At 35.1% G+C, this 16,275-nt stretch overlaps 1 protein-coding gene and 1 pseudogene across 1 annotated transcript; one reads left to right on the top strand and one right to left on the bottom strand.

The window, feature by feature from the left end:
* Positions 1–5,960: 5,960 nt before the first annotated feature.
* Positions 5,961–7,094, bottom strand: LOC137817023 (uncharacterized). The gene has a single exon (XM_068620235.1). The coding sequence runs from the start codon at positions 7,092–7,094 to the stop codon at positions 5,961–5,963; it is 1,134 nt and encodes a 377-aa protein (XP_068476336.1).
* Positions 7,095–13,995: 6,901 nt separating this feature from the next.
* LOC150024728 (uncharacterized) lies at positions 13,996–15,165 on the top strand (annotated as a pseudogene).
* The last annotated feature ends 1,110 nt before the right edge of the window (positions 15,166–16,275 follow it).

The following is a 16,275-nucleotide window of genomic DNA, read 5'->3' as shown; positions in this document are numbered from 1 at the left end:
GCTATATAAAGATTGCAAATAGCTTTTGTTTTTCACACAAACAACCTGTTGTTCTTCTTTTTTCCTCCAAAGCTTTCTCTGTAGTGTGCAAGAATTCCTTTATGAATTAAGCAATGGCTGGAACTCCTCTATCTTCTAAGAGAATGAAAACCAGGGCTTTTAGGAGTGGTGGAAAGCTTGAAGGGTGGTTCTCTGGAGAATCAGAATTGATTGACAAATACCTACATGAAACAAGTAGGAAAAGTGTCAATACAACCAAGTTTGTCTCCTTTACATGGATGAAGCAGGAGAATCTGGATACTGTGAAGAGCTTACTTAAGGAACAAAGGCGGAAACGTTTTCTTGAACTCACTGGAAACATTTGTCCATATTTGGTGAAGTGGACATAGAAAGTGAGCTAGCTGAGATTATCAAGCCCTCAAATGAGATTAACAGTGGATCCCTAAGCAAAATGAGGTTTACTAAAATTGGTGGGAGATGGGTGAGCAAGGATGGTGATCAAACTGGCCCAAGTGGAACGGAACAAATGAGGGTGATGAACCTGAAGAAGCAACAACACAAGATCAACCTGCTGCTGAGACTCAAGAGGCTGGTCACAATGATGCTTATACAGAAAAGATGACAACAATGTCTCCTTTTGAAAGATTGATGATCAACCGCATGGACACCTTTGCTGAGAATCAAAGGAATCTCCATGATTTGTGTGAGTCAAGGTTTAATAATATGGATTCACGTTTCTCAAATCTGGATGAACAAATTGAAGAGGTTCAGAATCAGATTATGAAACTACAATTTGAAAGGGGAACCATCCCTCCTTTTAATTTTCTGGTTTAAGTTTCTGAACAATTTTATTTCCTGTTTTAATCCTTCCTTTTGTCTATTTGATGAGAAAAATAGGGGGAGAAGTATTGGTTCTGTAATGTTCTGTTTAAACTGCACTTATTACTGCTTTGAACATTATTGTTATAACTATTTAACTAGTTTAAATTTGAAGTCTTTAAACTGTTGAAAACTCTGATACAAAATTTCAACCGGTTATTCCTGCGAAATAACCGATTGTTTATTTGTGTTTGCACTTGTGTATGTTTGCTGGTTTATCATCTAATTTGGCTAATGTTCCTCTTTAGAAATCACCTATTGAGAACTGGTTTCTGTTGCTTATTTAATTGGAATAGATTACCCTGTGTTTCTATGTTTGCTCATGGATGCAGGTTGTACAGATTCTAAACAAGAACATTCCAAAAAACATCCCAAGGATTTGTCTCCATCAAATAGAGGGAGATTGTTGAGCATGGGAGCTTTAATGTTTCAAATCCAAGTTAAAGTTTGAAGTTATGCTGCTTTTTGTTTGGGTTTAGATTAGGATGTTTAGAATCTATGTTAAGATCAGTTCTTAATCCTTGCACAAAGCTTAATCAATATGTTTTAAATAAACAAAGTGTTTTTCCAAGCAAAGGGAAAACAACCGGTTGATTTATCGATATAATCGGTTGTTTGTCACTTAGCTGGCTTAAAGGTTTTTGAAACTGCTTCTTGAATTGGTTATGTAACTACCTAACCCATACAACCGGTTAAATCGTGGTTTCAACCGGTTAAATGTGTGTTTTTATAACAGTTTTCTGAAAACCTGTTTTAACTGTTTTGAATGTGATCAAAACTGTTTTAGCTCATTAATTGCCTCAAATGGTTAGGTTTCAAGTTCTATAAATATAACATTTCTTTAAAAATAAAATAACAAGTTTTACAGAGTTTGAAATAGAGATTGAGATTTGTTTTTTAATGAAGTTTTCAAACGTTTTGAAAGATTGTTGTTAAAGCTTTGCACTAGTACAAGATCTGATCATAGGGCTTCCTGTTTTGTATATCTCAGGTGTTTTCTATCCCTTTCAAAGTTCTTGTAATTGTTCTTTCATTACAATTGTAAGTGTGTGAAATCCTGCAAAGTCAGAGGGCATTCTGACTTGAGGTGTGTAGTGTTGCAAAGAGGGTGAGTGGGTCTTGTAGTTTTCAAGGTCACCTCTTTGTGGTGTGTTTTTTTAATTTGGATTTGATTACTAGTGGGACTCAGAGGTTGTTTTGAGAACTGGATGTAGCTCAAGATTGAGTGAACCAGTATAAAACTATTCTGTAAATATCTCTTTCTCTAACTCCTTATAACTGTTTGTGTTAATTCTGTTTCTGCTGCTGGTATAAACAATTGATTAAAACGCAATTTCAATCGGTTAAAATTCTGTAACAGTTTCTGTATCATTGTTTGATTGCTTTCCTTAAGTGCTTATCTGTGATCGTTTGATAAAGGTTCATTCTTAATCAAGTTTTGCAAAAATCTTTGACAAACAATTCACCCCCCTCTTGTTTAAGCCATATATTCTAACACTTACATGGTATCATGAGCCTTGATTTTTTCTTCCTTTACACTCCTTTTCCATCTTTATTTTCTTTTCTCTGTTCTTTCTTTTTTGTCATGTTTGTTACCTCTTCTTCCACTACTTCTTATCAAACCTCCATGCATTCTCCTTCTTAACACAATTACATACTTTCTTCATTCCTCTCTTTTTAAAACTTGACGATAATAATTATCTCATGTGGAAACAACAAATTCTTGTTCATGGCAGTGGGCTTCTTCTTCTTCACTTTCTTGAAGGATCTGACATACCTCTGCGTTTTCTTACCACAGAAGATGTTACTGCTCACAAAGTTAATCCTGTTTTTTGGGTTCATCAATAATACGACCATCTTCTTATTTCCTAACTTCTTGGCTCCATGACAACACCAATTTTAACAAAGATTGTAGGATTACGTTCTACTTCACAAATTTGGATGAAATTACAGTTTTACTATGCTTCTTAATCCCATGCCAAGATTACCAAATTAAAGACACAATTGAAAGCTCATAATCACGACCGTTTAATATCTAAATATATTCTTCATATCAAGAAGACAATAAATAACTTGTTGCTACTGGCTCACCTCTCACTAATGAAGAACATTTTGGAGCTATCTTTTACAGATTACCTGAGAAATATGAATCTTTCATTACCGCTATAACCCCTTTTTTGGACCCCTATACGGTGGAAGATATTAAAGCTTTGTTGATGGCTCGTGAAAAGTGTCTTGAATAGTATAAATCTCAAGATTGGCTCAAGCTAATCTTTCGTCAATTTGGCTATCATACAACCTTTTGTCTAGAACCATGTATGGGTTCAACCATTCTCAGCATCGTGGTTCACGTCCTCCTTTCAAACACAACAACAATAATAAAGGCTTTAATGGTCCTAGTCCTCCTATCAAGAATTCTTGGACTGCATCTTCCATGCCCAATTCGTCTTCATCTGCTTGCGTTCATACACCAACTAATAAAGCCTGGATTTTATTCAATGAAAGTTGGTACAGAAATACAAAATTACATAGGACAAGGAATATCACTTCAATAAATAAACTTCTTCCTAAATACCGAGAGCTTGGTCTCTCCCTTCCCCCAAATACCTATTGTCTGATCCTTTTTCCTCCTACCCTTCCCCTGATTTCTGCTCATGTTAGTAACTGCCCAAAGATATCTAGCCATCCCTTTTTTGACAAAAGATGGTCTACATACACAATGATGAATAGTGTTAACAGGTTATTGCGATTAGCTAGAAGAGCATAAACCAGTGCAAAAGAATCATCACATGGTTCATAAACCTCTTGATAGGAACTCACAAGGTGAATTTGAGTAGTTCTTGGTAACTCTATGTGAAGCCTATCATTGAACAGATAATTGTAAGTAAACCTCAATGGTTAAATCCAATTGGCAAGTAAAAGGGATCTGGAGCAGCAACAACAACCAAAGATTTTGCCAACCATACCATTTTATCAATGTTCACTTTGGCAGTGATACACAAATGGCCTTTAATGAATCTAACTCTAACTTTCTCTGGTCAATTTCAAGACAAAATTTACTATATCAACTTCCATGCCAACAACTTCATTGTTTGGGAAGCTTAGAGAGCATGAGTTGGAGATGAACAGGCTGTTTGTTCAAGAAAATGAAGACAAGCATGTTAAAAGCATTGCTCTAAAGACTGCTGGTCATAAGAGGTGTCAAGAATCAAGTGATGATAGTGATGAAGATACCTTCATCCTGTTGTCTTAGAAATTCAGGAAATTCTTGAAGAAGAACATCAGCAGGAATCATTCCTCTAATAGGTACAGTAGCAAGAAGTCAAATGATTTTAACACAAACAAGTATACCTGTTTTGGCTGTGGTGAACAGGGACACATCAAAGCAGATTGTCCCAACAGTGAGAACAAAGAGAAAGCAGAAATAAAAAAAAGTGAGAGAAGAGGCAAAGCCAAGAAGGCATACATAGCTTGGCAAGATAATGAGGTGTCTTCCTCTAGCTCCTCATCAGAAGATGCAAAAGTCAATCCGTGTTTGAATGCAAAGGAAGAATATGAATCAAGTATTGTAAGTTCAAACTCTTCCATTGATGTTAAAAATTATAGTCAGCTTCTTGAAGCTTTCAAAGAAACTCATGAAGAAGCTAATAGATTGGCCCTCATAAGCAATAGGTTGAAAGGCTTAAATAACTGGCTGGAAACTAGAGTCAAAACCTTAGAAGAAGAGCTGGAAAACTCCAGAAATGATTTTGAAACTCTTTAACTAATTTACCAAAACTGTTCTTGTGAGTGTGACTTAAGCTTTTGTAAAAACTGTGAATCTCTTGAAAATAAGATTCATTATCTTGTGAAAACTGTGGATAAACTTTCCAAAGGAAAATCCAACTTTGAGAATGTATTAGCATCTCAAAATTGTGTCTTTGGAAAATATGGACTTGGTTTTAATTCACAGAGCAAAAATAGTGGCATTTTAAAACTTTTTTCAACCATTGCAGAAAAACAACCGATTGGAAAGTCGAAACAACCAGTTGTTTCTTGCTTTTATGGTATGAGAAAAGGCCATTCTGTCAGGTTCTGTAAAGTGAGGAAAGTTTTTGTTCCAAGGGGTATTTTAAAGTGGGTTCCTAAGAATCTTAAGGGTTCTTATGACCAAATTAACTCCAATGGACCCAAATTTGTAAGGGGACCAAATCTTGGTACTTGATCTTATTTTTTTTTGCAGGTTATCTACAAGAATTTAGAATCCTTGAGGTAGAGAATAAAGTGTGAAAGAAAAGATTTGACCTAGACTTCTTGTTGCAAATCTTATTTGTATTTTGATTGATTGAATGTCATGTGGATTTCTTTAATCATGTATTATAGCTATTTGATAGTAAAAAAAAAAATTAAAGAATAAGAGTTTCTTTTAAAAATGAAGTTTTCCTTCATATGAATTATGAATGATCTCATTTGATGTCTTTAAATACAAAATCACTCATCTATGGAAATGTAGTGTATGTATTTCTATTATGATTCTTCTGTGCCAATAACCATTGGTTTGTGAAATGTCTTAATTGTTGTCACAAAAAAAAAACCGATTGTTTCCCCCTGACAACATTGCATTAAATTGGATTCAATTCTCTATGCATTGTTTATGTTGAAAATTCCTTCACCAAGCTGTCAAAATTGCATTTATCATGGGTTTGATTTCGCTTTGAAAGGAAGTTACATTGGTCATAAATGGAATACATTCCATATCTTCTTGGAAAATTAAGAGCCTTTATGACTAGTCAAAGTCTACATTTTGATATGAATCCAAATAGACATGACAATAAAATTGGGAATTTAGGGTTACGGAACGGAATAAATTCAAAACAGTAACAATAGAAACCTGGATAAAGGAAGGCGCCACAAACAAAGTTTGATAAGTCTAAGGATTATCGCCACAAGAATTGGTGGATTCTTGATAAGATCGCAAGATACAGGGAAAAACCCTAGCAGCGAAACACACTCTAGCACTCATTGTTCATATGAGTATGGCTGCTCTTTTGGAATGGCATTCTCCTTCCTAGAGCTGACCTTAAGCTTCCTTTCACTTGTGGTTATATCTTGGACTCATCTCTCTTTTCACTCATCTCTCTTTTCTCTTGGACTCTCTTTTCTCTCAATTTGATTTGATCCTCACACACCTCTCTAGGAGATAAGGGTTTGAGAATGATCTTCTTATTATTCTGCATGAAAGAGATTTTATTGGTGAAACCATCATGAATAGCCTTGGTGTCAAACTGCCACGGTCTCCCTAACAAAATGTGAGTTGCCTCCATTGGAACCACATCACACAAGACATTGTCATTATATTGTCCTATGGATAGGTTCACCTCCACTTGCTTACTGACTGTCATCTCTCCATCTTCACTAAGCCATTGAAGCTTGTATGGCCTTGGGTGCGGTTTTGTCTCCAAATTCAATTTGGTAACTAGTCTTGAGCTAGCTACATTGGTGCAACTTCCTCCATCAACTATGAGTGAACATATTTTCCCTTGAATGGAACATCTAGTATGGAAAATATTTTCCCTTTGGGTTTGGTCCAAAGCTTGCATTTTGCTTCCCATAAGCCTTTGAATCATCAACAAATCACCCTCCAATGCATCCAACTCCACCTCTACCTCCTCCTTCTCTTCTTCGCTTGAAGGTTCACTGTCTATTTGTCCATTTGATAACATGTACATAGTTTTTTTTGTTGGACATTCTGCAGCATAATGTCCCCTTCCTAAGCATTTGAAACATTTGACATCACTTGTCTTCCTTTTAGGTGGTGAATTATTATATCTATTAGATGACTTCCCACTTGAAGACATGGCTGAACTTGAGGGAACTCCTTTATCCTTCATCACCTTATCCTTCCAGTTGGAATTATTATTATTGTTATAACTCCTCCTCATGATTCCTTTCCTCTTGAGTTGTTGTTCTACTTGGTTAGCCTTGTGCAACAAGTCCTCAATGTCAACATACTCTTGCAGCTCCACAACATCCCTAATATCGTAGTTCAGTCCATTCAAAAACCTAGCCATGATTGCTTCGTTTTCTTCATTCATTCCAGCTCTAATCATGGTTACCTCCATCTCTTTAAAATACTCTTCCACACTTTTATTTCCTTGAGTCATTCTCTGGAGTTTGAGTTGCAAATCCCTATTGTAGCTTGCTGGAATATATCTCTTCCTCATAATCCTTTTCATTTTTGTCCAAGATTCTACACCATGGGTTCCTCATATCTAATTCTCTCCCTTTGGTATTTATTCCACCAAGTTAAAGCATAAGCTAAAAATTCAGCTGCTGCCAACTTCATCTTTTGCTCCTCATTGTACTCATTGCAAGCAGTAACATCTTGACGAATAAAATTGGGAATTTAGGGTTACGGAACGGAATAAATTCAAAACAGTAACAATAGAAACCTGGATAAAGGAAGGCGCCACAAACAAAGTTTGATAAGCCTAAGGATGATCGCCACAAGAATTGGTGGATTCTTGATAAGATCGCAAGATACAGGGAAAAACCCTAGCAGCGAAACACTCTCTAAAATTATCAAAATATTCGTCCCTCTAATCTGAGTTTCAACAGTGTATAAATTACAAAGGTCTTTTCTTATTTGTAAGAAAATAAGACGATACTGCAATCCTTATATTTCAAGAATGATCATTTGTCCCAGTGGTTAGGTTGATACTCTGTACTTGGTCCTGAGTTCAAATTCTAACTCCAAATAAAATAATAATATTATTTTATTTTAATATTCCAATCTTGTTGTGCGTGGCCCTTGGGCCTTGATGTCCGCATCACATTTGCTTTCCATGTGATTTCTGATGCTGAAGGAACATAAACTCATGGAAGTGAGAAGTCTTCTGAAGGAACAAATGCTGAAAAGGTTCCTTGAAATGTCTGGGGACATCTACCCAGATTTAAAACATGGTCGGCTGAGGATCAACAAAGGAAATATAGGTGTTGTTGAAGAATTCAAGATGCATTTTTACAAAAGATGCTTAAAGAATCCTCAATCAAGACTAAGAAACTTCTTTGTGGGAGGATTGAAACTGAATGAAAGGCTCATTGCCTTCATTATCTCATGGATGCTAACCCCAAGAGGCAGCAATCATTCAATGCTAACTGAAGAGAACCTTGCGCTCATCTAGTGTATTATGAACAAAGTGAAAGTTAGCTGGATTCACATCATCAAGGAGCATATGCAAAAGTCAATAAGGTTAAGTGACTACCATCATCCTTATGTTGTCTTAATTACTAATTTTTTGCACTATTTTGAAGTGGATTTGGAAGAAGAGCAATATGAAATTTTCAAAACCTCAAGTGAAATCAACAACGACTCCCTAAGTAAAATGGGATTCACCAAAGTTGGTGGAAGATGGGTGAGCAAAGATGGTGACCAAGCTGGCTCATCAAGTGGAGCTCACATTGGAGAAGAGAATGAAAGGGAAGTTGTTGCTACTGGTAATGAACCTGCTGGTGCCCATGAAGGTGGTCCAAGTGATGTGAACATGGAAGAACGAATCACATCCATGTCTCCATTTTGAAAGGCTTGTGGTGAATAGGTTGGACAACTTTGCACATGATCAAAGAATTCATCATTAGTTCTGTGTGGCAAGGTTTCAAAGCCTGGATAAGAAGATTGAAGTTGTGCAGAATCAGCTATTTGAGCTGCAATATGGCCAAGAAGATTGAAGAAAATTTTAAGCTTTCTTCTATTTCTGATTTATCATCTAAACAATTTTTTTTCTCTCTCTTTTTAATGTTGTTTTTATCCCTCCTTTGAGTCTATTTGTGAAGAAAAATAGGGGGAGAAGTTTATGGTTTGTAATGTGGTTTGTATTATGCTAATATCTGCTACATATCCTACTTTAAAATTGGTTTATATGGATTAGGTAGTTGTTGCTTTATTTTGATTAAAACTGCTGCATAAACTTTAATTTGCACCTTGCTATCACTAGTTTTCTCACTAGTTTTTTTTATTTTCCTTATGGGAATCACTAAGTGAAAACTGGTTTTGTGGTGCTAATGATATCTTAAAATGATTAGCTCTGGTACATGCACATTTTGTGTTTTGCAGGTATTGTCAAATTCAAACAGAACATCCTAAGCAAAGCAAAGATTTGTCTTCATCAAATAGGGGGAGATTATTGAACTTGAAGCTTTAATGTCTCCAAATCCATGAAGATTGCTTGAAGACTAGGTTGCTACTTGTGGACATGGGTTTTGGGTAGATTAAAATTTGTCAATCCACTTTTAGCTTAATCCAAAACTGAATCAATCAAGTTCTTTCAAAAGAAAAGTGTTTTTCAAAGTAGTGAAAAACAACCTGTTGATTTATCATTTCAATCGGTTGTGTTTACACTTGGTGGTTTTGAAAAAGTTGAAATTGGCTGACCTCACAGTCAAGGCCAATTCAATCGGTTGAATCGAGCTTTCAATCGATTGTTTTTTAAAAATCTTAATATAATTGGTTAAGTCTGGTAAATTTGTTTTCCATGATTCAAAGCTGTTTTGGCCCCTGATTGAAAGTCTAAAACGACTATTTTTTAGGCTATAAAACTGGTGTTTACATCTTTAAAAGGGAGAGAGATCAGATTACCAAAAAATTAAAAGTTTTTCAAGATTGCTTTAGGTTTTGCTTTGGTTAAGAGTTGAATAGGAACTGTTGTAATCCTTTTTTATCAGGTGTAATCTTTCATGTTCTTACCTGTATTTCATTTCATATTTGTTAAACTTGTAAGGTATTGGTTTCTACAGTCAGAGGGTGTTCTGACTTGTAGTGTTTGTGTTTCAAAGAGGGTGTGTGTTCTTGAAGGGTTCAAGATCACCTCTTTGGTGTTTGTGTTGTGTAATCTATGGTTGACTACCTAGTGGAATACCCAGGGGTTTCTAGGGACTGGATGTAGCTCAGGTTAAGAGTGAACCAGTATAAACGTTGTGTGTGAATCTCTCTATCCCTCACTGCTTTAAAATTGTTTGATCTGTGTTTTTGTAAATTGCTGATAAAAACAATCAGTTGAATCGCATAAACAACCAATTGATTTTCTGGAATCAATTTAAAACAGTTTTGTTTCTTGGCTGATCTTATTACTTCTTCTGTGATTTTGCATTAATCTTCATTCTTGTCCAGTATTTTTGAAAATCTTTCATTAAACAATTCACCCCCCTCTTGTTTAAATCCTTTAATTCTAACAAGAGGAGGTGCGGAATATTGAGCACATGCTAGTAGTGGCTAGTGCTAGTAGTGTCAATAAGAAGGAGAAGCCATGTGCTTTGGAATTTGAGGAGATAAAGAAGCATTTTGATGTTCCCATTAATGAAGTTGCGAAGAAAATGAATGTGGGGTTAACCATGTATTCCAAGTAATAAAGTTTGAACCATTTTTCTCTGGAACAATTTTGATCCATGTTTCACATTGTTGGAGGTGTAAAGTGTTTGCTTTTAGCTTGTGGCTATAGCAACATCTCCTTTCATTATATGTGAAGAACCTTTTGTCAATATTAAGTGGTGAAATGAATACCTTTTTTAAATGAATACCAAATTGGCCAATCCAGAACCTCAAATCAGATTTGGGATTGTGTACTGCATTGTACAATCCAATTTGTGTTTTAAATGTACAAACCGGATTGTACAATCCAATACACAATCTCATATCCGATTTGAGGTTCTAGATTGACCAATAATGATGGAAGAGGCCCAAGGACAAGGCCACATGCAAGCCCAACAAAGAGAAGATCTGAGCCTACCACTAGAGCTATGGCCAAGAAGATGAAGGAAGATTGGAATACTGCTATTGATGGCAGAGAAACCTTCTTATACATGTTTAAAATGCCATAATTCTAGTTTAAAGTAGAAACCTCCAGTACCTAACTGAATGACCTTTCTTCATGCAATAGAAACATGTAACAATCGGTTGAATCAACCTTTTAACCGATTGTTTTTCTGGTGTAGTTGAAAAAGGTTTTGAAATTCCATTTTCCTTGCTTTGAGGATAACAACCTAAACCAGCTTTTCTAAAAACACAATTTTGAGATGCAAGAACATCTTCAAAGTTGGATTTTCCAGTTGTAAGTTTGTCCAAAGTTTTCAAAAGATAATGAATCTTGCTTTCAAATTTTTCACAATTTTCACAAGCTTTTGACTCACAACTACAAGATGAGTTTCACAAAACCTTCTTATACATGTTTAAAATGCCATAACTCTAGTGTATAGTAGAATTTATTTTCTTGTTAAAATTAGATTAGGAACTTTATTTGTAATTTTTCCATAGATGAAATTTGGCACCTAAAAACCAACCTAGGTTAAATTAGGGTTTCTAAAACACCTAATTTAACCAAGGTCGGTTATGATTAAGCCATGGAGAAGAGTACACACTTTCCACATGTTCCATAGGATACATGTGCTAAACGTTTTTCATCACATGTTAAATATGCTTCATGTGCTCCATGTGCTAACTCAAATTAGGCGCCAATTTCAAATTCATTTTCATTTGAATTTGGCTTTCTGATTCCGGCCCTCCATTGCTATAAAAGGAGGTGCTTGGATCATGATTTTCTCAAGATTAATGAAAGAGTGAATTGCTGCCAAAATTGTGCCAATTTCACTCATTGTCTCCTACCTCCCTATGATAGACACTTAGTCATCATTTTTCACCTATTCCAAGTGAGATGGCCTCACCACTCACTCTCTACACCTATCATGCACCTCCAAGGAAACCAAAACTCTACATGAGCTCCTTGTTCATCTTCCTTCATTGATGCTTCCGCCACTCCTCCAAAGGAAACGAAAATCGGATGAAGGCATGCTCCATCAAGTGGTATCATGAGCCTATGATCTTCAAAAGCTAAGTGTGCCTTCTTCTTTTCATTTTAATTCTGCTTTTGTCTTAATTTCATGTTGTTCATCTTGTTTCATTAATGTCTTTGAATTTTAATTTTTATTTGGTTGTTGTTTGGACAAATCTAATCGGTGCAATGTGTTCAAATTGTTCTTGAGCTTCTAATTTCAATTTTGTGTAGGATTCCTTTGATATTTGGTGTTGCTGTTTTAATTTTGTCAGATTTGAGTCTTTCTTGCAAATTCAATCGGTTCATATTGATTGTGTTTGAGTCATTTTGTTTTTTTAGACCCAATTTTGTTTTGTCAAAGTCATGTGCATCCTAAAATGTCATCAAATCTATGTAGTCCTTTTATTGATAATTTTGGTTGTTTGATTTTAAAATTGAGTACAATTTTATAATTCTTTTTTTGAGTCTTCTTTGGTGAATTTTAATTTTTAGATTTGAGTTCATACTTGTATGCTAGATCTATACAAGTTCTTATACATCCATTTTATTGTGTCCTTGAAGTTTATTAGTACTATTTTTTTATTCCAAATTAGGTTTCTTGAAATTGTAAATGGCTGAGTTTGTTTATGAAAATTAATTTCGTTGAAAAAAAATTGTGAAACTCTGGATCCGAATAGATTGAAGTGTTAGAAGAAAAGTGCAAAAAAAAGTGAAACAAAATTCAAAATACAGAAAAAAATGATAAATAAAAAACAAACAGGGTGCAATCTGGTGCAAACAAAAACGGTGGAGTGGCAAAAAATTTGAAAATTTTATCACAATTAATTGGCGCATTGTTTTGGTGTGATTCCAGCGCCAAAATTGAGCTAAGATCTTGAATTGTCTGTGTTATAAATTTAAAATTCAAATTTGAATTGTCCAACTCAGCATAAATTGTTTAAGTAACGCATTTTACACCTTAAATTTCCAATGGTACTGTTTTGGTTTTATTAATCCAATTCTAGTGTCATTCTTTAGGTTCAATTTGTGTGCACCTTTTGTTGAGTGCCTTATTTTGTTTGCTTGTCATATTCATTCAATTACTCATCCAAGTTGTGTCATATACCTACTTTATTTGTTGTAGTCCAATTGTAAATTGAATATTTGTTGCTTTAAATTTTGTTGACATCTTTCTTGGTAGGAGAATTTTAAAGGTGCCTATATAAGTTTGGAGCTAACATCTTTGGTGAGAGCTTAATCACTTAAATAGGTGCAAATCTGAATACTCCAAGTTGAATATCCTTGAGAGGTTGAGCAAGAGGACAACAACAAGTGAGCTTAAACACATACACAAAGAAAGAGTGCCAAAAAGAAAAAAGAGTGCAGAAAGAAAGAAGTGCATAGAATAGGATTTACTCAAATTTGTTGATCCAATTTTTCATTGTATTTTCTTTGAGTTGTAATTGTGTTAAACCTTGAACAATTAGTGGATTAATTGTACATTAGACGGTGAGTGTGTCTTCAATGGTTCTAAGTGCCTAGAAGTTTCACCTTAGGATACGTCTAGCTTAAAGCATTTTAGATAGCAATCTTCAATTGTGTTTTTGTTTATTGCTTTGCATTTTGTTTTCTTGCATATAATAGTGTTTTTATTATTGATTGTGCTCTAAGTGAATTACTTAAAGAAAGGTTTGTGAAAGTTTTGAGGGATAGAATCTGGCAAGGAAAGGCTTGGTACTTAAGCGATCCAAGTGATCCACCTCCCTTTCCTGGGAATCTACCTACATTACTCAACCTATCTTTCTTATAGTAATAACTTTTAACACATAATTTTAACATGTCTTCTCATTCTTCAAGTCCAAATGAAAGTGATCGAAAGTCTACCAAAACTCTTTTAAAACAATTAGCTAGAGACTTTCAAGCACTTTCATATACACAATTGCAACATGAAACCCTACTAAAAGAACCCTACTAAAAGAAAGGGATGCTCACTTTGCTAAAATAGAAGAAGAGTTACAACTTGTTAAAGAAAAAGAGTGAATACACCACAAAATCAAAAAGATCTTCAAAGGCATCTAACTCTAGGTTGATTGATTCATATGATGAAAAAAGTCTTAGAATGCATGATTATTATCAACCTCAACCTAGGAGGGCTAGAAAGGAAAGAAAAGAAAGTCCAAGGGAGGTTAGGGTAGAGTTACCTCATTTCTATGGAAAAGAAAATGTGGAGACATATCTAGATTGGGAAATGAAGGTAGAACAATTGTTTGCTTGCAACCATGTGAGTGAAGAGAGAAAAGTACCTTTAACCACCCTAAGTTTTCAAGGTAATGTTATGTATTGGTGGACTTCACTTGAGCGAGATAGGTGTCTTCATAAGGACCCTCCCATAGAGTATTGGAATGATCTTAGAGGAGCCTTAAGACATCGCCATATTCCCTCATATTATAATAGGGAGTTAATGGACAAGCTCCAAAGACTCCAACAAAAGAATATGAGTGTAGAGGAATATAGGCAGAAAATGGAATTATATATGATGAGAGCCTCAATTAGGAAATATGAACCCACCACCATAACAAGATTTTTAAGTGGACTTAACCTTGAGATTAAAGATAGAGTTGAACTTTTGCCCTACCAAGACTTGAATGATTTAATCCAACTTTGTATCAAAGTTGAACAACAAAATTTGAGAAGATGTTCAAGTCGTAGGGAAAGCTCATACTCTAACTCTTATCCCAAAAGGGAGTATATAAGGGAGGAAAGCTTACCAAAGGAAAAAACAAGAGAAACTCCCAAGAGTATAGAAAAAGATGTGCAAACCCCACCAAACCGTAGTAAAGATGTCAAATGCTTCAAATGTTATGGTAGAGGTCATGTAAAATCTCAATGTCCAAATCAGAGAACTATGTTCCTAAAAGGGGTAGATGAATATAGCAGCCATGACGATGAACCTAGCGGGATAGAAGAAGAAAATAGTGAGGGAGCATATCCATGTGAGGGGGAGTTAATGATGATCCGAAGAACCCTCAACAATCAATCTAGCGTGAACCTAGAGACACAAAGAGAGAACATTTTTCATACAAGATGTAAAGTTTTAGAAAATGTTTGTTCTCTCATTGTGGATAGTGGCTCTTGCTGCAACTGTTGTAGCGCTAGAATGGTTTAGAAGCTGAATCTACAATTAATATCTCATCCTAAACCTTATAAACTTCAATGAATAAATGAAGATGGGGAATTAACTGTAGATAAGCAAGTGAAAGTCGAGTTCTCTGTGGGAAACTATAAAGATAAAGTTTTATGTGATGTAGTTCCCATGGAAGCTTGTCATATTTTGTTGGGTAGACCTTGGCAATTTGATAAGAAAACTATGCACAATGGTCTTACCAATGAGATTACTTTTACCCACAAAGAAAAAAAGTTTGTACTTTATCCCTTATCACATTCACAAGTGGTGAAAGATGAAGTACAAATGAAGCAAAAGAGGGAGGAAGAAAAAAAAATATAGAAAACCAAGAAAAAGATCTTAGGGAAAAAAAAGGTGTGGGAGAAGAGTGTTCCTTCCCACAAGGTTATTCAAAAAGAAGAAAAATTTGAAAACAAAATTGGAAAAATACTTCTTTCTGAACAACCTTTCGGCCTCCTGCTTTGTAAAGGAACACTTGCATGCACTGCCACACTTATTGAGACTTGTATTCTACCGCCTCAAGTAAAAGAACTTTTAAAAGAATTTGATGACATATTCTCTAAGGAAGGCCCTATAGGACATCCCCCTTTTAGAGGAATAGAACATCAAATAAATTTAGTTCTGGGAGCCAGTCTACCCAATAGACCAACTTATAGAACTAATCCTGAAGAAACTAAGGAGATAGAATCACAAGTACAAGATTTGTTGGAGAAGGGTTGGGTTCAAAAAAGTCTAAGTCCTTGTGTTGTACCTGTCTTGTTGGTGACAAAAAAAGATGGCAAGTGGAGAATGTGTTGTGACTATAGAGCCATCAATAACATCACCATCAAGTATAGGCATCCAATCCCAAGACTAGATGACATGCTTGATGAGTTGCATGGGTTCACCATATTTCTAAAATTGATCTTAAAAGTGGATATCACCAAATTAGAATTAAAGAAGGTGATGAGTGGAAAATCGCTTTTAAAACCAAATTTGGACTATATGAGTTGTTTGTGATTCCTTTTGGACTCACTAATGCACCTAGCACATTTATGAGGCTAATGAATCATGTCTTAAGGGATTGTATAGGTAAATATGTAGTAGTTTATTTTGATGATATATTAATGTATAGCCAAAAGCCTAGATTCTCACCTAAGTCACCTTAGGGAAGTTCTCCTAGTGCTTAGAAACAATAGCTTGTTTGCTAATAGTGATAAATTTACTTTTTGTGTTGATAGTGTAGTCTTTTTAGGTTTTATAGTTAATAAAAATGGGGTACATGTTGACCCTGAAAAAATCAAAGCCATCCAAGAATGGCCAATTCCACAAAATGTAGGAGAGGTCAGGAGTTTTTATGGTCTAGTAAGCTTTTATAGAAGATTTGTGCCTAACTCTTCAAGTATAGCTTCATCACTCAATGAGTTAGTGAAGAAAGACGCTCCATTTTGT

The sequence above is a fragment of the Phaseolus vulgaris genome, chromosome 10, assembly GCF_051622355.1.
Source record: "Phaseolus vulgaris cultivar YP4 chromosome 10, ASM5162235v1, whole genome shotgun sequence".
NCBI classification, from domain to species: Eukaryota; Viridiplantae; Streptophyta; class Magnoliopsida; order Fabales; family Fabaceae; genus Phaseolus; species Phaseolus vulgaris.
This window is presented reverse-complemented; position numbering and strand designations above follow the sequence as displayed.

Coding starts and splice junctions, on each gene's coding strand:
- LOC137817023 (XM_068620235.1), bottom strand. CDS start 7,094: ATGAAAAGGATTATGAGGAAGAGATATATTCCAGCAAGCTACAATAGG.